Consider the following 25,230-nt stretch of genomic DNA (forward strand, 5'->3'; position numbering starts at 1 on the left):
ACCGGGGAAATAAAGTCTGTTTCCTTTCATTGGACTCTGCTCAGGAGAGAAAACGTTATGTTACATAAACACCCTGATAAGGGGTTATCTCTGAGATACACTGCCAATTGTAGTAGAGGAAAGGATAAACCATTGTGCTTGAATACTCCCGCTTGTGTGATTGCCTCATTTATGGGCCACCAACACAGCTGTACCAGTCAATAATGCACTTTAGTCCACCTGTGGTCTGCATTTGAATCAGAGAGAGAGAGCGTGTGCTTTTGACAAGATGCCATGCTTTGAATACGTGCCGCAAGACAGATTTCACTGGTCAGTGGGGATGACTCCCTAATCCTGAAAGCACTACTAGCAGAAACAGAGGGTGTGCGATCTAGGAATGTCAAACATCTGATCATCTGATTGTGTTTAAGGAAAAACCTCCCCCCCCCCCCAAATTGATTAAAAAGGCCTATACGGTGTCCATCAGAATCTAAGCAGCCTGTGTTTATCACTGATGGGTAGTTTTGTTGTTTCTAAATGACCACAATTGTTTCTAAAATTCTAGGGGGGGAAAGCAAGTCCAAAAGCCAATAAAGAATCAAAAGCTTAGAGGTTGATAGCCCCCAGCTCTATTTTTCATCTAGTGTTTAAAAAGAAAAATACAAAACCAGCATTTTTAAGTAGGAATGTTGTACTTCAAACACACAGTCCAAAAAACCCCAGAAACACAAAGAACAAAAACCCACTGCTGTACCCATAACCACTCCCAGCAGCCCTCTAGAACAAAGAAGAGCTGCCCCGGACTTTCCCCAAGGCTTTGGCTCTTTACAGACACCGACTGTGGAACCACTAGTGGGATCAAACTGCCGACCTTTCCGTTAGCATATGAGCACTTAGCCCTGCGCCACCTGAGGGTGCAGACTAATAGGTGGCCCTTGATCTCCTGTTTGTGAGCATCTGCTCTCAGATCTAGTGACTGCCCTCCACGGGCCTGGAGTCCCACAGTGGCACAATGCGCTGGAACTGCAAGGCTTCCTCCCCGTTTGACCGAGCCCGTGCACCCGAGAGCCCTGTACCCACTGTGTGTGCCCGGTCTCACACCACTGCTCCCCTGTCTCTCCATGTGGTCGCCCACCAAGGGCTGGGCTGTTTGGGTCTTCTGTGGGAAAGCACAGCTGATTTGCTCTTGCTAAGATACCAATTTTAACTAATCACCCTACTTTGATCTCTTTCTTGATATTAAGCAAACTCCTTTCTGCTAAGATTTGAAGTACTATATTAGTCTTCTTTTGGTAATTGTTAGTCCACAGATAATAACATTAACAGAGCCATCTGGCTGAGGGCTTGACAGGAGCGTGAAATCTAACCCCTGCTTCTATCTACAAGTCATGGTCCATCTGCTAAAAAATAAGTAGAGTTTTTTTTCCCCCTAGTTTGTATTAAAATGCCATATAGGCTAGTAGTAACCCCAACTTCAAAGGACATGTAATGTTTCTCATATGTAAACTCACAAACATGTACCCATATACATGTATGTAAACATGTGCACATATATAGGCATATATTTGCATATGCTTGCAGGTGTTTACATGGGGACCTAAGGGCATAGTGGCAACACATTGGGCTGTTAATCAAAAGGTCAGCTGCTCAAATCTACCAGCCGCTCCATGAGAGAAAGATGAGATTTTGTACTCCCATAAGACGTTAGTCTCCGACATTCACAGGAACAGTTCTACCCTGTCCCATAGGCGTTGATAGGAGTTGGAACCGGCTTGATGGTAATGAGCTTGGTTGTGGTTTTGTAGGTATTTATATACATAATAAGTTGTGACCATGTATGTATGCATATATGTAAACAGGTTTACCTCTACACATGTGTGCTTGTACATACATGAGATATGGATGTGTCCTACTAATAGATTTGTGATTGCACTAGAATCCGTGTGTGCACGTGGTGTTTATTTCCTTGATGATTATGAATAACCTTCTGATTCTTGTTCCTAAAAATAATAATGCAAACAAAATTAGTTCATCTCACTGGAAGTCTGTTTTGGACTGTGACTTACCATAAATACTCGTGTATAAGCAGAGTTTTGAGCATATTTTTATGCAGTTTTGTGGTAAAATGAGGTGCAGCACCTGGTATTCTGGTCGGCTTATACTCAAATATATACGGTATTTTTGTTACCCAAAGATCTTTAAAATACATCAGAATCTCAGCAGCTCTTTGCGGAGAAGGCAGCCTGATAAGTTGGCTGGGACCTTTTATTGCAGGAGCAGGACACGCGCGTGTGTGAGCATCCCCTCTCCGACATAGTGATCGCGGGGGAGGCCGCGCACCCGCTGCCCCACACCTTCCACCGCTTGCTGCAGACCATCTCCGATCTCATGATGTCCCTCCCCAGCGGCAGCTCACTACAGCAGATGGCGCTACGGTAACGCTCCAGCTAAGGACTCGGGTGCACCCAACCAGAGAGTTTGTGGGGGACTGAGCATACAAAGTGGTTGAAAGACCTTCTTAAGGCGTGGGATTCTGAAATCGTGTACTCAGTGCCTCCTTGCTGTCAGCATTTGTAACCAAACGCCCTCTTGTCTCACACCTGTAAAAAGAGCGTAGTTATTTGTGAGGTGATTTTGATAAGTTGTCATTTTTCATAAGTTGGGTAAGTTATCACTGTCTATAGCAGTCTCTACGTGATAGCACCTGCCTCAGTGCCGCCTGGAGGATGGATGCTCAGGAACAAAAGGGAAGAGACGGTATTGAATGTAAAAGAACCCCAGGGAAAACGGATCGTGTGTGTACAGCTCCCTTCTGGGCCATCCCCTAACTTGTCACTGGAACAGAGCATCCTGAGATTGGACATTTCTCTTACAATGAGAGTTTTGTCTTTAGCTTCTCAGATTAGCCCACACCTTGCAGAAGGAATTTTACTATTGATTGTTTAAAGAAATAGGTTGATGGACCTGCCTTCCTATGACCTTAAATATAAAGCAGAAGGCAGGTTTTTTCCCTTCCCTAAAATATTTTTAAGCATAAAATGTCTTCTATCTAGATGTTTGGTAAAGCTAAAAAATTGAAAGGCTTTTATATAGTTGGTTTAACACGTGTTTACAGAACAAATTCATGACTTCTTGTTTGTGTGCCTGACCTTCATGGACCCAATAGGTATGCTTAAAATAGACGCAGTGTTCCTCAGAGCTTACCTTGCCCCAAATAAGCTAGCTTTGTTGGGGGTTGGGGGAGGATAGTAGCCATGATTTTGTTTCCTGGTGATTTTTTTTGTTGGTTTTGTTATTAACCCTAAGCAATAAGATTGTTTAAAATGGTAGTTTAATATTTCTTAAAATAATAACTTTTTCCAGAATTTGTGGAGAAGAATAATTTCAAGTATTGCGTATGCTTTTCAGATGCTGGAGTCTCAAATTCAAGCAATCCGACCACCAGTTCCTCCACCAAAGCAACGTCTTTCATCACATTAACAATATTTTGTCAAAATCGGATGATGGAGATAGTGAGGAGAGTTTTAGCATCAGTATACAGTCTGGCTTTGAAGCGATGAGTCAGGTCAGTGTGTAGCTGCTGTTACCTTGTTGACTCTGCTATTAATGGAAGGGAAACTATTTAAGCCCATTGTGCATATTTCTATTTTCTCATGTCTGCTTTTTTTCTTATCCTGACTACTTTCCCTTTGAATGTTGTAATTATGAATGTTTGTTCCTGGCAGGAATTATGCATTGTAATGTGCTTGAAGGACTTAACCAGCATTGTTGACATTAAAACATCAAGCCGACCTGCCATGATAGGCAGTTTGACCGATGGTTCCACAGAAACCTTTTGGGAATCGGGAGATGAGGATAAAAACAAAACCAAGAACATCACCATCAACTGCATCAAAGGGATCAACGCCCGCTACGTGTCTGTCCATGTGGACAATTCCCGCGACCTCGGAGTAAGGACTGAGGAAACTGTGTTTGTGGGTCCTGAATTCTCTTCCCAGGGCTTCAGTCAGCGCACACCCACTCGTAGTTTAGCAGAAAGCTCTCTCTTCTCTTACTTTGTAAGCCAAACTTTTTTTTTTTTGTATCCCCAAGATAAATCTTCAGTCTAAAAATAGAAAATTATGTTTGGGGTTTTTTGTTTCTCCAAATTGCAAACTCAAAAAATGTAATTTGATAACAAATCTGTCATAGCTACTGCTAATTAACAAGACATACCTGCTTTATGATTCTCTACCCCCATACCTTTGTTGAAGCTATTCCCTTGGCTTAGAAACCCTATTATAATCTCTCAGCATCTTACGAGTTCTCTCAAACCCAAGAGAAAAATCCTCTTCCTAGTATAAAACTTACTTTAAAAATTACTTTTTCCTTCCTCTGGACTTACATTATTACTCTTGAAATTAGTACTCTCGGCCTCTGGCCATGATTAGATTGCAGTTTCTACGCCTCTCGCCTCCCAGCCCCATGGGAGGAAAAAAGCTGAGCGAGCCTTAAGGACTGAGAATTGGTTTCTCCTAGCCTAGTGCCTTTCAGAGGGACTCCGTGCGCTTGCCTACCATGCACAGAAAGGGAGGGATTGTCTGTCTTCCTGAGGGTGATGCAGAGAGCCCGACAGCGGCCTCCCTGGAAGTGACAGCCAGGACAGCGTGGCGTGGTTCCTGCTCTGTAACACAGCCACGGTCACCGTGAGTCGGAACCTGCTGCACAACAACAGATGCGGTTTAGTTTGGGTTCATAAGCCAAGAAGGAAATTCTGCCAACTACCTGCCCCAGGGACGGGCACTTCCCACCTGAAAGGTGTCAGCTTGCTGGCAGATACATTGCTGGGCTGCTCGTGTCCCCTGGGTGTCTGTCCTTTCCTGAGAGAAGCCAGAGGGCGAGGGTGGGTGGCAGAGAGTGCGGATGCAGTCAGAGCACAGCTCAAGTCCACGGCCCCCTACCCCCAACTCTTGTCCTTCTCCCTAGTGTTGAATCAGAAAAGGGACTTGGCTGATAAGCTAATCTGCTTATTGCTTCTTCAGGTGTAAGGGTTTCAACTGGTACAACTAGTTTATCTTACTGGACAGTGTAATATGTTGGAACATTTTTTATTGGCTAGAACTCCTGTTCAGTGCAGAATTATCTTTGTTTCTCAGTACATTTGAAGCCTGGACGTAGTGCCCCTCAAAACCGTACTTGCAGTCAATTTGGCATTTTCCCTTTTCTCGAAGCAGGGATCCTAACGGTATTCGCTTTGAGCACCCCGTGTGCTAGCTGATGTCCTCTTGCCTTCTGAGACACTCCCTCGAAGTTACAGGCAGCTTCAGAGAGGTCAGAAAAAAGGATTGAAAGAGAGTGAAATGTTTGCACAAACATTTTGGAACCCCTTGTATAAATGCATCCTGGAGGCATCAGTACTCTGTGTTCCCCAATTTTCCCACCACTGAGGGCTGTGAAGCGCATACTCCTGTGGGGGAACATTGGTCTCAGCCTTACAACAGGCAGCTTCCCAATCTCGGTCTTCGACTTTGTGGAAAGCTACTCACCCTTAAGATCGTTGGCTGTCCTGCCAGTGTGGCTCGTTCCAGTGCTCACAGGCATTTTCACTTCGCACTACTTGCTACCTGTCTTGTGGAAGTGCGGGTCCCAGGGAGGAAGTGGGAAGAGGGGGCAACTGGAGGGGATTGCCACCGACGGCGTGCTGCGCAGTGCGTATAAGTTGTTGAGTGAAAAACTGGTCTCGGAGCGTTCACCCGAATGATAGTGAAAGGGAACCCGAACTTCCTAAGCCACAGCACTACATACTAACTCTTTTGAATTGTCTATTTTAGAACAAAGTTACCTCAATGACCTTCTTAACCGGCAAAGCAGTAGAAGATTTGTGCAGAATCAAGCAGGTAAATGACCTCACACGTTTTACTCGTGGGAAGCATTTCTTCTTACGTCTCTTGTGAGGAATTTGGGGAAATAGTCCTAAAGATAGTGCTTGCTTACGCTAACTGCTCTTTTTAGATAGGCTAACATTTATTAAATCAATATTAATTTGAATGACTACATAAATAACGTAGAGGCCTTCGGTCATTTCTTAGTTTTCAAATTATGACCAATAAAAATTATCATAAACCATTTCAAGCTATATTGAAACTTGCTCCATGAAAAAATGTATGTCCTCCATAAAATGTCACAAATAATAACACACAAGGGTGAAGTTACACATTCTATAGTTTGTCTTCAGCAGCAAAGACATTAAACGACAGCACACCCCAAGCCGTTATCTTTTAAATGATGCACATCCATAGGAGGATGCACAAAAGCGGACCCGTTGCTGCTCCTCTGACGGCCCTTCTCCGGGCGATAGAGGGGAGTGTACAGTCGCGGGAGTGGTTTGTGGTGGCTTCACCTACAAGCTCCTGCTGGGAAGCGGTCGGCTAGTCTGTCCTGGATTTTAACCCTGTGCCCATATCTTACCTTTTCCTGCTTGAGCCGCAGTTGTGTCATCTGTGTAACTGTACAAATACCAGTCCTCACGAGGCTTGAGTAAGATCATCGGTGTGAATGACGGGTACATGTAATGGGCTTGTTGTCCCAGCAGCTAAGTGGAGGGCGGTGTTGAACGCGGTACAGCTGTGTCAGCCCCTCTCCCTTTGTATCCTGCCAGGTGGATCTGGACTCCAGGCACATTGGCTGGGTTACAAGTGAACTTCCAGGAGGTGATAACCACATCATCAAAATCGAACTGAAGGGCCCAGAAAATACACTGAGAGTCCGACAAGTGAAAGTGCTGGGCTGGAAGGATGGAGAGAGCACTAAGATTGCTGGCCAGATCTCGGCCAGTGTGGCCCAGCAGAGAAACTGTGAAGCCGAGACCCTGCGTGTGTTCCGACTGATCACATCTCAAGTGAGTGTCCTCCCTGCTGATCCTCACCTCAGAGGATCCACTGAAAGGCTGTCAGAGCTGTCTAGCTAGATAGAAAAGAGCCTTCCCCTCGCTCTGAGGCTCTGTGTAGTTCAGAGAACGAGTGATTGATGTATGTCAGGCTCCGTAGATTAATACACTAAGAATTGCAACATCCACTGCACGTGAGGCCCCTGGTTTTCACTATGGTAACTTCCTGTCCTCCTTTCTTTCTCACGTTCTTACGCGTGCGCCTCATCAGGTATTTGGAAAGCTCATCTCCGGAGATGCTGAGCCCACCCCAGAACAGGAGGAGAAGGCCCTGCTGTCATCACCTGAAGGAGAGGAAAAAGTATACAATGTATTTACTTGTATTCTAGAGATTTCATCTCTCTCTCCTCTCTGTCTATCTCTGTCTCTCTCTCTCTCTCAAATCCTTCCCTTTATTCAGCAAAATAACAAGAGTGATGGAATTTTCCTTGGTATGTAGTTCCTATTTGTTTTCTTTAATTAAGGAAGAAACTCGGTAAAAGTCGTGCACTACTTGTTACTATTTACTCTAGCTGGTTGATCCATAGCCTGGACTGTCGTGTTCAAATGTGAATGTGTGTGAAGTTCATATAGTCCTGTACTGTGCTGCCTGCCCACCACCACTTCCTCTCCTCCCTCCCCATCTAACCTGTCCCTCATAGTTCAGCCCCCAAATGCCTGTGTTCTCCATGGACCTTCCTTCTGTGTAACTTCCAGAGTTCTGTCTCTACTAAACTCCATGTGTCTCCTCTTGGGTTCTCTTTTGCTACATTTAGTTACATATGTGATTCATCTCTTCCATGAAGCCCTAGTTCCTTGAGCACCAAGGGGTAGGTGTCTGGCGTGCATGGCTATTCACCTTGGTATAAGCACCACATATTCAGTACATTCTTCAGGAAAGAGCTGCTCTCGGAATTCCTTCTAAAATGACATTGCTTTACTTACTCGCTCTACACTGGCACTCTAAGAGGAAAACCTCATTCATCTCCAAAGAGAAACCCAGCCCGACTACCGTCTGTGTTCACTTTGTTTTACATGTCACTCTTAATCATCTTTGTCGCCATTGGAAAGGTCATTTGACAACCCTACCAATTACTGATTTAGCCTATCTCAATCATCCGTAGTTAGTTTGATTTTCTAATCAGATGTTATTTTCTTGAATTGCTCTTCTAACAACTGAATGTAGCAGCATGGGAGCAAGTCATGGTCACACGTTACGCATAGAGTCAGAGTGACTCGGGCCGTCTAGATTAATGAAGTCCATGAAAGACAGTATGCATCTCTGTCTGGATTCTTAAGTTTATGAAATTTCATTCTTCTTCTTTTTTTAATTTAAATTTTATTCTTATAATCACTTTGGTTGGCGCTGCTATCTTCAAACTTTAAACTTCGTTTCTTTATCATAGATTTCAACTCCTGTATGCTTCATCTTATAAAAATATCTGCATAATTATTTATGTTTCTGCAAATTGTTCACTTTGAAAAGCCAGACGACATACCCATTTTACTTAAGGAGCCACTTCATTTCTGTTTCTCCTTCTACTTAAAAGGCAACGTCCGATGCTGACCTGAAAGAACACATGGTTGGAATTATATTCAGCAGAAGTAAACTGACCAACTTACAAAAACAGGTTAGTTAATAGCCATTTCTGTGTCGTCGGCAGGGTGTTTCTGTTTGTTTTCTTTTTAGGGTTTGCTACAGGTCCCAAGGTTTCTAGAGGCTCCATTCGGCTGCCTTGATGATGGGTCCGGCGGGACCGGGACGCGTCCTCCCTGTTCAGCAAGGGTTGAGTGTGTGGACACCCTTGCGTCTCTTGTGAGAGTCTGCATGCATGTGAGCTTTCTTAACTTACTGCTCAAGGTTGCTTCTCAGGTTCAGGTAGATTATTTTCTTTTAGTGGCAAATATCCCTCTCTGTCAGACTGCATTTGCGTTTTCTGTGTTCTGTCTCTCACTGTTTTTGTTCATTCATTGGGGTTGCTAGCTGAGCAATTACCGTAGGTAATAACTGAACTAGTGTTAGTGATTTTAAATAGAAGGGGCGGGAAACCAGCACTACATTGATCCTATAATGGGCTGCCCAGCTAATACTAAAAAGCCTTGAAAGTGAAAACAAAATATTGATTTCCCTTTCTACACTAATAAATCTTTCTTAAAATAAATGACAGCATGAAGTTATTTGCGCCTTATCATCTTTGCGAAAAATTTCAGTTTATTTGACACTGACTGTTGGAATTTCTGTTATATTGTGACTGCCATTGATTATTAAACTCATTATATTTGGGAATGTTAAATAGAAAAAAATAGGTGTTACAAGTGAAAAAATAGGGCAGTTGGTTTTTATTTGATGTAAATTGTAGATGATCAGTGTTTAGATAGTGTTTAATTATTCTGATTTTTAATCTTACCGGTGTTAAGTGAGAACAGAGAAGGGCCAGATTGGCCAGAACTGAGCGGAAAGGTAAAAGGTGGAGGGCATCAATGCACACTCTTGTTTTGCTTTTGAATAATCCTTCGCTGTCGAGTTGACTCTGACTCAACAGCAGCCCAGCAGGACAGAGGCGAGCAGAACCCTGTAGGGAGGTGGTACCGTTTCCACGCCTGCCACGTCTCTTCTCCTGTGGAACCAGCTGGTGGGCGGGTTTGAACCATTGACCTTTTTGGTTAACCACCAAGCTCTGCCCGTTTTTGTACGTTGTCTTTAAATAGGTGTGTGCACACATCGTCCAGGCGATTCGCATGGAGGCCACCAGGGTGCGTGAAGAGTGGGAGCATGCTATATCAAGCAAAGAAAACGCCAACTCTCAGCCAAATGACGAAGACGCCGCCTCCGATGCTTACTGCTTCGAGCTGCTGTCCATGGTGCTGGCGCTGAGCGGCTCCAACGTCGGCCGGCAGTACCTGGCGCAGCAGCTCACTCTGCTTCAGGACCTCTTTTCCCTGCTGCACACAGCCTCGCCTAGAGTCCAGAGACAGGTGACTGGCCACGCCATTTGCCCTTCAGCTTGCTCTGTTATTTGACAGTCACACCAGCAAAGTAGGGTACACCTTAGGGTATAGATTGCTATTTTGTTTTCTTATGCTTTGTTCTTAGCCTATATTTATTTTAACAAACTTCCCTGCTTGGTAGCAGTGGTGAGAGAAAGGGTTGAGGATATAAGACAGCTCTCGCTCAGAGGCGGTGTTCAGAATCTAAGCAGCAGCCTTGGAAAGACCCCCCCTCTTTTTTTGACTCACTGTTATGTGACTGTGCAAGAGTAAACAAAGTTACATTTCACTGATATGCTGCAAGTAAGTTGGTCTGACTGCCGGTTGCCTTGATAGCATGAAATCCTGCAGTTTGTTGTTGGTGGTGATGCCGTTGAATCTGTTGTGACTGATAGCACTTCTGTGTATCAGAGACCATTTAGTCCTGACCAAATTTTTTTTAAGCTTCCCTATTTTGGGTTTTGGTCCTGGAGTGATACTGACCACTCCCGGAATTAAAAATAGTGTTTAAATCAAATCTCTGCTTCTCAGAGCATTGGAAGTTATCGATTGGCAGCGAGACTCATTGACAACATGAAGACTTTACAACACCCCGTTTTAAAGGGCAGTTTCTCTCCTTATGTTCCTTACCAGGTGACCTCCTTACTAAGGCGAGTTTTGCCAGAAGTGACCCCAAGTCGGCTGGCCAGCATCATCGGTGTGAAATCCCTCCCCCCGGCAGATATCAGTGACATCATCCATTCAACAGAGAAAGGAGACTGGAATAAGCTCAGCATTTTGGACATGTTCCTAGGATGCATTGCCAAGGCACTCACCGTCCAGCTGAAAGCCAAAGGGACCCCCATCACTGGGACGGCAGGCACCACCGTGGGCAAAGGAGTTACCACAGTGACCCTGCCAATGGTTTTTAACTCCAGGTGGGTCACGGACTCACGGTGAAAAACCCAGACATGATTTCAAATCCCACCTGTTGGCTTAGTCATCTAATTGAATCCTAAGACAACTGGTACATCTATAAAAGGGAATATATACAATAACTATGATATTCCCAGTAAGTGTACTGTATATACGATGTTGGAATAAGTAGAGATCCCCTTGGGAAAAATTTTTACCCCAGCCTCACACCATATTTCAAAATAAGCTGCATTTTAATTAAAGCTTTTTTTTAATTAAAGATTTATGTAAATAATTTTTAAGTCTGTTCTAGGGTGGATTAGAGGAGAATATATTTGTTAAGTTTAATCTGGATATTCTGCTAGGAAAAAACAAAAACACCAAATGTGCTCAGTGATACAGTTGATTTCCAGCCTGGCCTAAACTTATCATCGCTATGTGGCAACTGATCAACAGACTATCCTTTCAGTAGCACTATAGAAGATGGATGAGCCAAAAGTAACTTGTAAACAGAATACTCGAAAAGGGTCGCAAATCGGAATAACTACTCTGGGGATTGAAAAGATTGATTTTGGATAATACTCTGATCATTTATTTTTCATTTTAAAATCATTTTATTGGAGGCTCCTACAACTCTTATCATAATCCATACATACATCCACTGTGTCAAGCATATTTGTACATTTGTTGCCATCATCATTCTCAAAACATTTGCTTTCTACTTGAGCCTTTGATATCAGCGCCTCATTTCTTCCCCTCCCTCCCCGCTCCCTCCTTCCCTCATGAACCCTTGATAATTTATAAATTATTATTTTGCCTTGTCTTACACTGCCCAATGTCTCCCTTCACCCACTTTTTGTTGTCCATCCCCCATGGAGGGGGTTATATGTAGATCCTTGTGATCAATTCCCCCTTGCTCCCCTACCTTCCCCTTCCCCTCCTGGTATGGCTACTCTTGCTATTGGTCCTGAGGGATTTATCTGTCCTGGATTCCCTGTGTTTCCAGTTCCTATCAGTACCAGTGTACATCCTCTGGTCTAGCCAGATTTGCAAGGTAGAATTGGGATCATGATAGTGGGAGGAAGGAAGCATTAAAGAACTAGAGGATAGTTGTATGTTTCATTGGTGCTATACTGCACCCTGACTGGCTCGCCTCCTCCCGCAACCCTTCCATCCACTCCGCATTCCCCCTCATTCACAATGATACGATTTTTTTGTTCTTTGATGCCTGATACCTGATCCCATCGACAACTCGTAATCACACAGGCTGGTGTGCTTTGTCCATGTGGGCTTTGTTGCTTCTCAGCTCGATGACCGCTTGTTTATCTTCAAGCCTTTAAGACCCTAGACGCTATATCTTTTGATAGCCAGGCAACATAAGCTTTCTTCACCATGTTTGCTTATGCACCTGCTTTGTCTCAGCAATCATGTCGGGAATGTGAGCAGCATAGAATTCCAGGTTAATAGAAAAAGGTGTTCTTGCATTGAGGGAGTCCTTGAGTAGAGGCCCAATGTCCATCTGCTATCTTCGTACTAACCCTATACATATATGCACATAGATCTATTTCCCTATCGTCATATATAAATATATTTACATGTGTACATGCCTGTATTTAGACCTCTATAAATGCTCTTTACCTCCTACTTCTTTCCTCTATTTCCTTTTACTTTCCTCTTGTCCCACTATCATTCAGCCTTCGGTTGGGTTTCAGTAATTCCTTTTGGTTACATTGTTCTTGATCAAACCCTACCAGGCCTCCTACACCCTTCTTGCCATCGATTTTGGATCACTTGTTCCCTTGTCCCTGGGTTTGTTAATACTCACTTCCTTTCCCCCCGCGTCCCCCTCTTCCATGTCCCCCTGGAATTGTCCGTCCTGTTGTTTTCTCCTCCAGATTGTTTATCCTGCCTATCTTATCTACATAGACCTTCAGAGATAATAATATGCATAAAAAACAAGACAGAGCAAAACAAAGCAACAAAAGACAACAAAACAATGACCAAAAGAAAAAAGAAAAGCCTGTAAATAGTTCAAGGTCTGTTTGTTGACCTTCAGGAATGTTTTCCAGTGGAATCTGATGGGGTGCCATGCCCTGGCCCCAGCGTCTATTGTTGGTAGTCTTTGGGGACTTTGTTGCTCTGTTCCTCTTGCTGTTCTGTTGCATGCGCTTAGTGTTTTGCCTCGGTGTGATGAGGTCAGGTCGGGCACAATTCCCGCACTGTGTCTCCGGTGTTGTCCCTCATAGGGCTGTGGGTCAGTGAGGGATGTCATGTCTCATAGTGGGGCTTGCCCTGTGGTCCTCTCTGTGCATTGGCTGCTCTGAGCAGGGACATCAGCCTCAAGGCCTGGTGGGCCAGGATGTGCTCCATACTCTCCTCCTCCCCCTTCATTGGCTCCTGTGTGCTCTGTTCAGCCATGTCCCTCTCCCTGAGCTGCAGCTTCAGTGCTGTCCTCTGAAGTAAATTCTTCTGGGAAGTCATTTCTTTTTCAAATACTTCAATTGATTCAATCGCTTAAAGTTAAAATGCTACCCAGCAAAAACTAGAAGAAAACTTGATACAAGCTGTTTTTCTGGCAAGAAGAGAAAGAATACTAAGTTAAGACAATGATACTGATTTATGCCTGGTAGCATTAAGTTTCATATATCTCCATAGAGAAAAAGTTAAAATTCTGTACTCTGTAATAACATTTTTCATCAAATTCACTTATAACAATTATGCTTGTTTTTCTTTGCAGTTACATTCGACGAGGCGAAAGCCATTGGTGGATGAAGGGCTCAATGCCTACCCAGATCTCAGAGATCATTGTTAAGCTCATCAAGGATATGGCCGCAGTGAGTGCCTGTCCTTCCTGCCAGTGGGGTCTAGCACTCATCTGACGGGTAGAATAAGCCGCTGCTTCCATGGAATCCCCACGAGACCTTTAGTAGTGTTGTTCGCTTTACTTGAAGGCACTGTTAGGTTGGGAAACCCTGGTGGGGTGCTGTATTACTCCTCTGACTGCTAACCTCAAGTTCAGCAGTTTGAACCCGCCAACTGATTTATAGGAGAAAGATAAGGCTTAAGTGTTTGTTTCGTTATCTCTTGGCTCATCAAAATCATGTTTAAAATTTGACTTTTTTCATAGGCTTATAAAAAAAGATTTCTAATTTAAAAGTCTGTACCCCTTGATCTGAAATTCTCTGGTCTTACTACAAACAAAGAAATCCCTCCTCCCCCGGATGAGACCGAATTTACTAATGTGATAATAATATATCTGGTTATTTAATAAAATGACTACCTTGTTTGGTAGGGTCATCTGTCAGAAGCCTGGTCCCGAGTAACGAAAAACGCCATTGCAGAAACCATCATTGCCCTGACCAAGATGGAAGAGGAGTTCAGGTCTCCAGTGAGATGCATTGCCACAACCAGAGTAGGTTTACGTGTCCCTGGTCTGTGCCATTTTGTGTTCTTTTTCAGTAGTAGATTTTAACTAACTTTAATCAATTAGTTAAGACCATATTTTCTTATTATCAAGTAATGTACTTTTGGAAAAAGTGTGAAGGTCTTTCTTGAATAATAACTAAATATGGTGGCCATCACTGTTTCAGTGTTGCATATTCTTTATCCGTTGGTTTGTTACTATTTTGTAGACTAGGGTATGAAGAAGCTAAATTGCTCTGGGTGTCAGTGTATTGTCTTTCCAATGATGGACTCGCCACATTGAGATTGGCCCTGGCAATGTGCTGTGACAGAATTGAGGTCTTTAATAACAACACCCTTGCCTGCCCCATATCCTCTGGCTGAGTTGTTTCTTATATGGAGCTCACTGGCCTACTTATTGTGATTTTCAGGCCTTGATTTTTTAAAGAGCAAAAAAGCAAGGCGGGGCAGAGTCTCCTGAGGAGTGGGATTGTCTTCATCAGCTGTAACTGCCGTGGTCGCCATTAACTTACCAGCTGACGCACCTATAGACTTTCAAGAGCTAAGAGATTCCTTGAAGCAGGACAAAGTGACAGCCTTAGGAAGAAGTGAACTCTGGCAGGAATTGTCTAGGTTATCCGTAGAAGTCTGGCGAGGAAGGTAAACGTGATCTGTGTAGGCCAGAACAGGGCAGTGTGCCCCGCAGCTGTCTTTGACAGCAGCCCTTTGCCACCGTGCATACCTCCAGCTCCTTCACTGCACAGCCACACTCTCCTTACACACATGGATTGCACTCCTCTTTGTGTTTTTTTCAGTCCCTGTTTTATCTTCTCTTGCTCTTCATATCCATGACACCAGCTTGCATTTCTAGAGTAGAGCCCATTCACTAATTTTCTGTTTTTCAGTAATGAAAGATATATTGTTCTGGGTGAATTGAAGCATACCCTTAAGCTTCAGATTTTGTTTGTTTTTTTAAAAAAAAAATCTTGAGCGATTTTCTAAGTTTCATTAAATCATTTGCTTATTTTCTAACAAAGTGCTAGGCACTTGGGGCATACAGAGATATCTAAAGAAATGTTACACTGGTATAAAAATAGATGTGCGCGTGCGCGTGTGTGTGTAACAAGGATATATAGGTCTATGTTTGTATATTTATGTTAAGTATCACAGTAGCAGACAAACATTGGGCTTCTGTTCAAGTCCTCCCTCAATGCAAGAACACTGTTCTACTAACTTGGCATTCTGTGAGGCTCACCTTCACAGCATGATCGCTGAAGACAAATGGGTGCATAAGTAAATGTGGTGAAGAAAGCTGATGGTGCCCGGCTATCAAAAGATATAGCATCTGGGGATTTAAAGACTTGAATTTTAAAAGCGTCCATCTAGCAGCTTAGCAACAAAGCCCACATGGAAGAAGCACACCAGCCTGTACTGTATGATCATGAGGTATCAACAGGAGCAGGTATCAGGCATCAGAAGACCCAAAACAAACAATAAATATCAATGCAAATGAGGGGTGTTGTAGTGGAGACCCAAAGCCCCATTGTAAGCAATTGGACATCCCCTCACCGAAGGGTCACAAGGATGGGACGAGCCAGCCAGTGTGCAGGATAGCACCAACAAAACATGACATTCTTCTAATTGAGCAGTTCTCAACCTGTGGGTTGTGACCCCTTTGGGGGTCGAACAACCCTTTCACGGGGGTTCCCCAATTCATAACAGTAACAAACTTACAGTTAAGAAGTAGCAACAAAAATAATTTTATGGTTGGGGGGGGGGGGTCACCCCAGCATGAGAAACTGAATTAAAGCATTGCAGCATTGGGAAGGTTGAGAACCACTGCTCTAGTTCTCTAATGCTTCTTCCTCCCCACTAACATGACCCCAGTTCTACCTTACACATCCAGCTGGACTGGAGTATGTACACTGGTTCAAATAAGAGTTTTCAACACACGGAATCCGCCACAGATAAATCCTTCAGACACAATACTGGGAGTAGTGGTACCATGAGGGTAGGGGGAGAAGGGGGCAGCCGAGGGCAATCATTGACGTATAACCCACCCCCAGGGAGAGGAACAACAGAAACGTGAATGAAGGGAGACAGTGGATGGTGTAAGATATGAAAATAGTAATGATTCGTAATTTATGAAAGGTTCAGGAGGGGAGAGGGAAAAAGATGAGCTGATACCAAGGGCTCAAATAGAAAGAAAATGTTTTGAAAATGATGGTGGCAACAAATGTACAAATATGTTTGATACTATTGATGTACGGATTGCTATAAGAGCCCCCAATAGCATGATTTATTAAAAAAAGAAATGTTACTCTGTAGAACTTGTTTTACATAAAATTAAGTTCCTTGGACTTGTATACCTCAGGCCAATGGTTCTCGTATGGGAAACCATGTAGCAAGTATTTTACAGTAATATTATTATATGCTTACGTGTATATATATGTATATGTCTTTAATCTGTGTATCCATGTAGTCATGTGCCATTTAACGGTAAACAAATAAAGGTTAAAGGCAGCAGAAGAGCTCATCAGAGAAAGAGCCACGCGTTCGATGCGTGTCTGCGTACCTGCAGTGTGCACGGCATATGTGGTAGTGAGTGAGTGTGTGAGAACCATATCAGGCAAAATTAGTGATACTGCATAGCTAAGCATTTTCAGATTCGCCCTCTGTCCTTTCTCCAGCTCTGGCTCGCTCTCGCTTCGCTCTGCGTTCTCGACCAGGACCACGTAGATCGCCTCTCCTCGGGGAGATGGATGGGAAAGGATGGGCAACAAAAACAAATGGTATGGTTACCATTTTAAAAAATAAACATTTAAACTGGCTTTGCTTTATGTAGGATACTTTCATGTAGATTAACTTAAAAAACTTCGAGTCATAATGCACAATTAGTGGAAATCTTGAAAAACTGCTCCTCTCAGAAAGCTTGTGTCACCACGGTCCCCTCTTCATAGTACGCTGGGAATTTACAGCCTTTTGTTTAAGCGTTTCTCAGTTCTTCTTGGAGTCACATTGGTCTCATACCAGAATTTTACTTTCATAAGACTCTCTAGCAAGCCAGATTCTGAACTGAAGGCTAATCTCCTTGTTGGAGGAAACAGAGCAGCAGTGAAGGTGATAGGACGGACATGCCATCTCCTTCACAAGTGTGTGCTAATGAAAGCAGCTCTAAGGGGGGGTGGGGCATCCACAGGTTTGCTGGACGGAGGACCTCGCTGATAGGCCCTTCTGGCATTTGTTACGTTCACATTTCAAAGTGAATTGTTTCTTTGTTTAGCATACTAAGGACATTACTTTGAATATTCAAGTAAAGGGCAGAAAAAAACTCTTAAGTTGCTAAGCAAAGTACACATTTATTGTACTTAATCATCGTTGAACCTATACTAATTGCTATTTTGGGGTTTAGGGAATTTTCATAGTTAATGTACTTGCCATAATTAAGTTTGCTCAGTCCTCAGATTCTAGATGCTTAGGAGACCTCAGGCTAGCAGAATTCCATGGGTTGCCTTCAGCGCGTGTGTCAGCTGTGTGTGTGGTTTATTTCAGCCTATGTGTGACAACCACGACGATGGCGAGACTGCCGCCATCATTTTGTGCAACGTGTGTGGGAACCTGTGCACCGACTGTGACAGATTCCTTCATCTTCATCGCCGCACCAAAACCCATCACAGACAGGTGAGCATCTCTGGCTGCTTACACAGAGCAGACCTGAAGCAGAACAAAATATCCCCAGTAAATTCTGGAATCAGCGTGGGAGGGAAGCTCCGTAGAGCGAGGGGGAAGTGGACTTTGGAATCAAAAGGTGTAAATTGCGCTCCCAGCTACCTCTCACCACCTAGATGAATCAAAGAAGTGTTTAGCCTCGTTTATTAGGGTACGTGTCCAGTGGGCATCGAAGAGCGTGATGATGAAGTACCCAGAACAACTTGGGATGCTGAGCAAAGGAAATCCACTGATACTACTAAGTAGTTTACAGTTAGGTTTGCTCTTTCCCTTCTCTCTAATGGCTCAATAGGTCTTCAAAGAAGAAGAAGAAGCCATAAAGGTTGACCTTCATGAAGGTTGCGGCAGAACCAAATTGTTCTGGTTGATGGCACTAGCAGATTCTAAAACAATGAAGGCAATGGTGGAATTCCGAGAACACACAGGTAAAAGAGGATGAGAGATTGAGTCATGCCTCCTGGTTATCATTAAGCTGGCTGTCAGTTCATTTAACATGGGTGCTTTTGAGGAATATTGTAATACCTGGCTATGACATGATTGATCATTGTTTAAAGCATCATATTCACTAGCCATAGACTAGTGGTGGTGGTAGAAAGAGCATAGACTCTCAAAGTCAGGAAACCTGTTTTGCCACTCACTCCCTAGCTGTGTGAACTTTGGAACTCTGTCTAGCCTATCTGTAACTCCAGAGATCCTCCGTAGATCAGAGAGACTTGTGTGGACACTTCCTCCTAGTCCTTCTGGCTGTCGCCCAGTGAGAATTGCTGCGAGGAATGGTCAATGAGGTGTAATCTAGCCATAAGGTTATATGACTTTAAGATCATCTGAGAATTTTCCTAGAGTTATGCTGCCTAAGGTTTTTTAAAAGATAATTTTCCTATTAACAGTAATAAATAAAATAATCAGCAAATATTGATAGATATTAGTTGGTTTAAGCACAAAGTCATTTAGGCTAATGTACCTTAAGAGTATAAGGTATTTTCCTTTTTTAAAACGTTAAAGATTTAACTTTTGTTCTTTTGGGGTTTGTTCCCCCAAATTAAGTTGGTATAGTCCCAGGTTAATGGTACATCAAGCAACTCAGCTCAACATACTGCCATCACAGTCATTTCCGACTCAGGGTTTCTGGAGGCTCTATGTCTCTATGGAACTAGATACCTTCATCTTTCTCCCATCATGTTACATAGGATCTTCTAAGTTCTTGATTTTCAACAAGTATGCAGTCTGCCAATGACACAACTGCCACCAAAGTCTGCTGTTGGATAGGTAGAAACCTGAATATATTTAACTCTAATTACATGCTACAGGAGCATAGCCTTGTTTTCCCTCATCATTGCATGCTGTGATCTTAAGGAAGGATTCTAATATTGATGTCAACTATCCTTCCCCCCCAAAATTGTGTAAATGCTGACACGATCAGAAGAACTTGATGGCACCCCCTGGCTCACCTAAAGGTGCTCACTAGATACGATACCCCACTCCTGGGACTTCCCTCGAGTCCTCTTAGTGTAAATTCCATGTCCAGGGGAGTCTTGGTGGCTTACTGGTTGTGTGTTGGGCTGCTAATCAGCTGCTCTGCAGGACAAGACAAGGCTTTCTACTCTGGTAACCAGTTACAATCTCAGTTACCTTGTCTTGTAGCTTCACCACAAGTTGGAATTTCCTCTGTGCATTTTTAGTTAAGGATTTGTTGTTATCTTTTGGGCTGCTCATCACAAGGTCAGGAATTCAAAACCAGCACCCTCTCCTTGGGAGACAGAGGCAGCTTTCTACTCCAGTGAAGAGGTATACTCCCCGAAGCCCCCACAGGCTGTTCTACTCTGTCCCATGAGGCCTCTGTGAGATGGCGTCAACTTGATGGCAGTGATTTTTGATTTCTTATTTGGTTGGATTTTTCACACCAGGGAATTTACCCTGGAAGTTCCCTGTTATTTTCACTGTAAATAAATCAGACAAGAATTTCTTTGGTTGGCCGTAGGTCTTTTTGTTTATTCTTCTTCTTTTTTATGATTATTTACTTGGTAAATTACTGTACCTCACGCCCTTTAGAAATCATCAGACTAATTCATCAGTGAGAGGACAATGACTCCAAACCCACTTTGCTGTGCTGTTTCCTTTTCTTACATATGAAAGTGTGTAGAAAACATAATCTGTTAATGGTAGTGTTTTCCTCTCCTTGAAACTAGGCAAACCAGCCACAAGTAGCTCAGAGGCATGTCGTTTCTGCGGCTCCAGGAGCGGGACGGAGCTCTCTGCCGTGGGCAGCGTCTGCTCTGATGCCGATTGCCAGGTGAGGGCACCCCGTGAGGAGGGACACCCACTCATCTGTGAAGTGCAGCTGCAGCTCAGCATCACTCTGGATTTCTAATCAGTAATCTGCCTTCTCCAAGAGTTAGCTGCTTTCTCAAGGGGGGAGAGTGGACCAAGCCAGAGCCCAGACTCACTCTCTCGCTCTCTCTCTCTCTCTATGGGGTGTGTATGCCTCTGTGTGTGTGTTATTCTGCCTTCACCACGAGCTCGATGCTTTCTCAAAGGGGGAGAGTGAACCAAACCAGAGCCCAGGCTCGCTCGCGCGCTCTCTCTCTCTCTCTCTCTCTCTCTCTCTGTGTGTGTGTGTGTGTGTGTGTGTGTGTGTGTGTGTGTGTGTGGTTCTGCCTTCACCACGAGTTCGATGCTTTCTCAAGGGGGAGAGTGGACCAAACCAGAGCCCAGGCTCGCTCTCCCTCTGTGGGGTGTGTGTGCCTCTGTGTGTGTGTGTGTGTGTGTGTGTGTGTGTGTGTGTTATTCTGCCTTCACCAAGAGCTAGATGCTTTCTCAAGGGGGAGAGTGGACCAAACAAGAGCCCAGGCTTGCTCTCTCGCTGTGTGTGTGTGTGTGTGTGTGTGTGTGTGTGTTATTCTGCCTTCACCACGAGCTCGCTGCATTCTCAAGGGGGAGAGTGGACCAAACCAGAGCCCAGGCTCGCTCTCTCACTCTCTCTCTGTGGGGTGTGTGTGCCTCTGTGTGTGTGTGTGTGTGTGTGTGTTATTCTGCCTTCACCAAGAGCTAGATGCTTTCTCAAGGGGGAGAGTGGACCAAACCAGAGCCCAGGCTCGCTCTCTCGCTCTCTCTCTATGGGGTGTGTGTGTGTGTGTGTGTGTGTGTGTGTGTGTGTGTGTGTGTGTGTTATTCTGCCTTCACCAAGAGCTAGATGCTTTCTCAAGGGGGAGAGTGGACCAAACAAGAGCCCAGGCTTGCTCTCTCGCTGTGTGTGTGTGTGTGTGTGTGTGTGTTATATTCTGCCTTCACCACGAGCTCGCTGCATTCTCAAGGGGGAGAGTGGACCAAACCAGAGCCCAGGCTCGCTCTCTCGCTCTCTCTCTGTGGGGTGTGTGTGCCTCTGTGTGTGTGTGTGTGTGTGTGTGTGTGTGTGTGTGTGTGTGTGTGTGTGTGTGTTATTCTGCCTTCACCAAGAGCTAGATGCTTTCTCAAGGGGGAGAGTGGACCAAACAAGAGCCCAGGCTTGCTCTCTCGCTCTCTGTGTGTGTGTGTGTGTGTGTGTTATTCTACCTTCTCCAAGAGCTAGATGCTTTCTCAAGGGGGGAGAGTGGACCAAACCAGAGCCCAGGCTCACTCTCTCGCTCTCTCTCTATGGGGTGTGTGTGTGTGTGTGTGTGTGTGTTATTCTGTCTTCATCAGGAGTTAGATGCTTTCTCAAGGGGGAGAGTGGACCAAACCAGAGCCCAGGCTCGCTCTCTCTCTGTGGGGTGTGTGTGTGTGTGTGTGTGTGTGTGTGTGTGTGTGTGTGTTATTCTGCCTTCACCAAGAGCTAGATGCTTTCTCAAGGGGGAGAGTGGACCAAACAAGAGCCCAGGCTTGCTCTCTCGCTCTCTCTGTGTGTGTGTGTGTGTGTGTGTGTGTGTGTGTGTGTGTGTGTGTTATTCTACCTTCACCAAGAGCTAGATGCTTTCTCAAGGGGGGAGAGTGGACCAAACCAGAGCCCAGGCTTGCTCTCTCGCTCTCTCTCTATGGGGTGTGTGTGTGTGTGTGTGTGTGTGTGTGTGTGTTATTCTGCCTTCATCAGGAGTTAGATGCTTTCTCAAGGGGGAGAGTGGACCAAACAAGAGCCCAGGCTTGCTCTCTCGCTCTCTCTCTGTGTGTGTGTGTGTGTGTGTGTGTGTGTGTGTTATTCTGTCTTCATCAGGAGTTAGATGCTTTCTCAAAGGGGGAGAGTGGACCAAACAAGAGCCCAGGCCTTGTGTGTGTGCGCGCGCGCATAAGAGAAAGAGAGACAGGCAGACACAGCCACAGTCAGAGGTATTGTCAGAATCGGTGCCTCTTTCCTACCCCCAAAATATTTTAGATAAGTTTCCAGGATCCAAGAGTTCTTTAGTCTTGAATATATATACATGTATTCTCTGCCACCCAGATATTTTGGGTTCCTCAATTTAAGTAACAAGATCAGAGAGCTCAAAAACAGACATTTGGATTGTTTTGTTTTTCTTCTTGTTTGAATCCTTGCTTGAGAAGGAAATGACTGGGAAATTGTACATCAGAAATTTTTTTTTATTCCCGGCTAAGTAGGATAACAAATTCAAATTCACTTTTTGTCTGCATTTCCTTTGTTTCTGTGATTTATAGTTATTTTTAAGTCTCATTAAAGGAATAGCACACCTGAGTGGTAATCCTAAATTCTACTGCAGCAAAGGGTAAAATTAGCACATTTTGTTGTAACTTAGGCTTACTAAGTATTCCTTGTAGGAATGACGCAATAGATACAATTCCCCTCTTTGACAATGTGCCCTGTTGTCACCTGTCTCTAATAGGAATACGCTAAGATAGCCTGCAGCAAGACACACCCCTGTGGGCATCCGTGTGGGGGCGTGAAGAACGAAGAGCACTGCTTGCCCTGCCTGCACGGCTGCGATAAAAATGCATCAACACTGAAGCAAGATGCCGACGACATGTGCATGATATGCTTCACCGAAGCACTCTCGGCGGCACCAGCCATTCAGGTTGTCTCCGATGTAACAATTACGTGTGCCTAGACTTAAAGCCAGGATACTAGTACATTTGTCCAATCAATAGGCAATTAATCTCCTTTATAGAATGGGCAAAAATGTTCCATTAATACATCCATTGGACAGCAAATTCAGTCTCCTTGTGTGCTATTTACGTGTGTGTGTTCAGCTTTGTGATTTCTTTGAGCTTACATAGATTCAATGAAGACCTGGTGACTTAGTGGTTTACATTTTGGGCTGCTAACCGAATGGTCAGCAGTTCAAAACCAGCAGCCACTGCTTAGGAAAAAGATGAGACTTTCCACTTCCATAAGGAAATTCACAGGGGTGGAAATTCACAATGGCATTGAGTTTGGTTTATACAAGTTCTATAGAATATATAAGGTGTTCTTAGGGGAAGAATTACAGTTCATTTGTACAGTAGATACTCTTAATTTCCAAAATTCCAGATAGTATGTTTATATCATACAAGTATAAATTATTTATACATTTATGCATACTTTTATACTTAATACTAGTATAAAATTATTGCTAAATGAATCTGTTGGGTTTGGGGGATTTTTGGTTTTTATTTTTTGCCAATATATCTTAGTTTGTATGATTCCTAGGAAATGTATGCTTTCAAAAAACATATTTAAATCAGTAGTTTTATGAATGAGTTTGCACTCATAACTCATAAATGAATTTGCATGCATGAGTTCTCCCTGACCAGGCTTACTTTTCCACCAGTGGTGTTACTATATTAAGAGTAAATATTGGGAGAAGCTGGTGGCCTAGTTAGTAACAATCCCCTGGATGATAAAGAAGCCATTGCACTCCTTTCTTGATTTTCTTGTGCGTGCTTTGAACACTCCACCATTTGCTCCGCTGTAATCTTCATCACAGGCACTTACATCCTTCTCTCTTCTCTGTTTAAGCTGGACTGTAGCCATGTGTTCCACTTACAGTGCTGTCGGCGAGTTTTGGAAAACAGGTGGCTTGGTCCAAGGATAACATTCGGATTTATATCTTGTCCCATTTGCAAGGTATGGAAATAATCCAAGTTATCTGCTTCCTACTTACTTTCATCTTCCAAATTAAGCGCATGCCAGTACCTGTGGGGATCGCTTTCAGCGTGCTTCTTCCCACCAGGCCCTGCCAGTTTGCGCCTTTCCCGTTTAGAGATGGGATTGTGGCTAGATGCTGCTGAATTGTTTGTATGGCTCCGTGCAACCCTGTGCGTGCAGAGTAGAACTGTTCCATAAATGAGCCAGGCACATCTCTCCATGTAACGCAATCTGTTCCAACAACACTGCACGGTCCATTAGGGTTTCATGTGGCCATGGCATTACAAAGGCAGATCCCAGGCCTGGCTCCCAGGACAACTTGAAGATTCACACTGCCAGTATTTCAGCAAGTCCCGGGGCTTAACTGCTTGTGCCATCCAGGGACACCCAGCTAGGTGGTGCCCAAGCCCATTATTAGTAGGTCTGTCTGTTATGGTGCATTTCAGAGCCACGATTGTCTATTCACATCTGCTGCGGTTATTCCTGTAGTGGTCGTGTTGAGGGTGGGGTGTGCCGTCAAGTCAGTGTCACCTCATAGCAGCCCTGCATGACAGCGAAGCACTGCCCCACAAGGCCTCCCAAGCGGTAATCTTTGCAACAGCAGATCGCTAAGTTTTTTCTTCCACAGAGCAGCTGGTGGCTTTGAACCACCGACTTTTCGGTTGTCAGCCTAGCACTAAACCATTGTGCCACCAGGTTGCCTTTCCAATTAAAAGCTAGCTAACTTGAGTTAAGCATATTGCATCAGCAGGTATACTTAGTCAGGATCATGCATTAGAGAGCATGCACCAGTCACTACTTTGAGACGCCCTGAGAGTCCAGATGATGCACCGTGGCAACAGTTAGCGACCAAAAAGAGTTCCCAGTGGAACTTAGAGGTACTTGTGTTTAAGGAGTGAAATCTTGCAGTGCCATTAAAAAAATTCAGTTAATAAAGAAAAGAGTCTTTGCACGTGTTTTGACACCTCTTTACCAAATTGTTTATGCAAAAGAGCAGTTGTTTTGGCCGGCCTTTGTTGACACATGTGACTGACCAGGCCTTCCCTACTTACTCTTCATTCCTTATTGTTCCGTTCGGTTCTTCCCACGTTATTGCCGTCACTGCTGCTTCGCTAAACGGGGGAACTAATACTCAGAGACTGGCCTCTTTCACGCCTCCTCGCCCTGCAGGGTCGCCCTGAGTTGGAGTCGGCGTGATGGCAGTGAGGGTTTAGTGTCTCGTGGAGTGACACAAAGAAGGCTCAGACTTAGGGTCTGGAAGTACATCCTTGGAAGGGAGCTTGGAAAG

The 25,230-nt window shown here is 44.2% G+C and overlaps 1 protein-coding gene across 11 annotated transcripts in view; it reads left to right on the forward strand.

The window, feature by feature from the left end:
• The window catches only part of MYCBP2 (MYC binding protein 2), a 253,443-nt gene that overhangs the window by 217,525 nt on the left and 10,688 nt on the right, over positions 1–25,230 (forward strand). For 9 of the 11 annotated variants that reach the window (XM_075562947.1, XM_075562949.1, XM_075562952.1 and 6 more), the window contains 17 exons: positions 2,254–2,414; positions 3,388–3,544; positions 3,705–3,929; positions 5,790–5,855; positions 6,617–6,856; positions 7,116–7,214; positions 8,434–8,514; positions 9,593–9,859; positions 10,505–10,788; positions 13,503–13,599; positions 14,058–14,177; positions 16,858–16,959; positions 17,720–17,848; positions 18,189–18,321; positions 20,083–20,186; positions 22,702–22,890; positions 23,814–23,921. In XM_075562947.1, the coding sequence (XP_075419062.1) occupies positions 2,254–2,414; positions 3,388–3,544; positions 3,705–3,929; positions 5,790–5,855; positions 6,617–6,856; positions 7,116–7,214; positions 8,434–8,514; positions 9,593–9,859; positions 10,505–10,788; positions 13,503–13,599; positions 14,058–14,177; positions 16,858–16,959; positions 17,720–17,848; positions 18,189–18,321; positions 20,083–20,186; positions 22,702–22,890; positions 23,814–23,921 (2,562 nt within the window). The remainder of the gene's footprint in view (positions 1–2,253; positions 2,415–3,387; positions 3,545–3,704; positions 3,930–5,789; positions 5,856–6,616; positions 6,857–7,115; positions 7,215–8,433; positions 8,515–9,592; positions 9,860–10,504; positions 10,789–13,502; positions 13,600–14,057; positions 14,178–16,857; positions 16,960–17,719; positions 17,849–18,188; positions 18,322–20,082; positions 20,187–22,701; positions 22,891–23,813; positions 23,922–25,230) is intronic. The other 2 variants (XM_075562951.1, XM_075562950.1) reach the window with 1 other exon arrangement.

This window comes from Tenrec ecaudatus, chromosome 11 (genome assembly GCF_050624435.1).
Source record: "Tenrec ecaudatus isolate mTenEca1 chromosome 11, mTenEca1.hap1, whole genome shotgun sequence".
Classification (NCBI taxonomy): domain Eukaryota; kingdom Metazoa; phylum Chordata; class Mammalia; order Afrosoricida; family Tenrecidae; genus Tenrec; species Tenrec ecaudatus.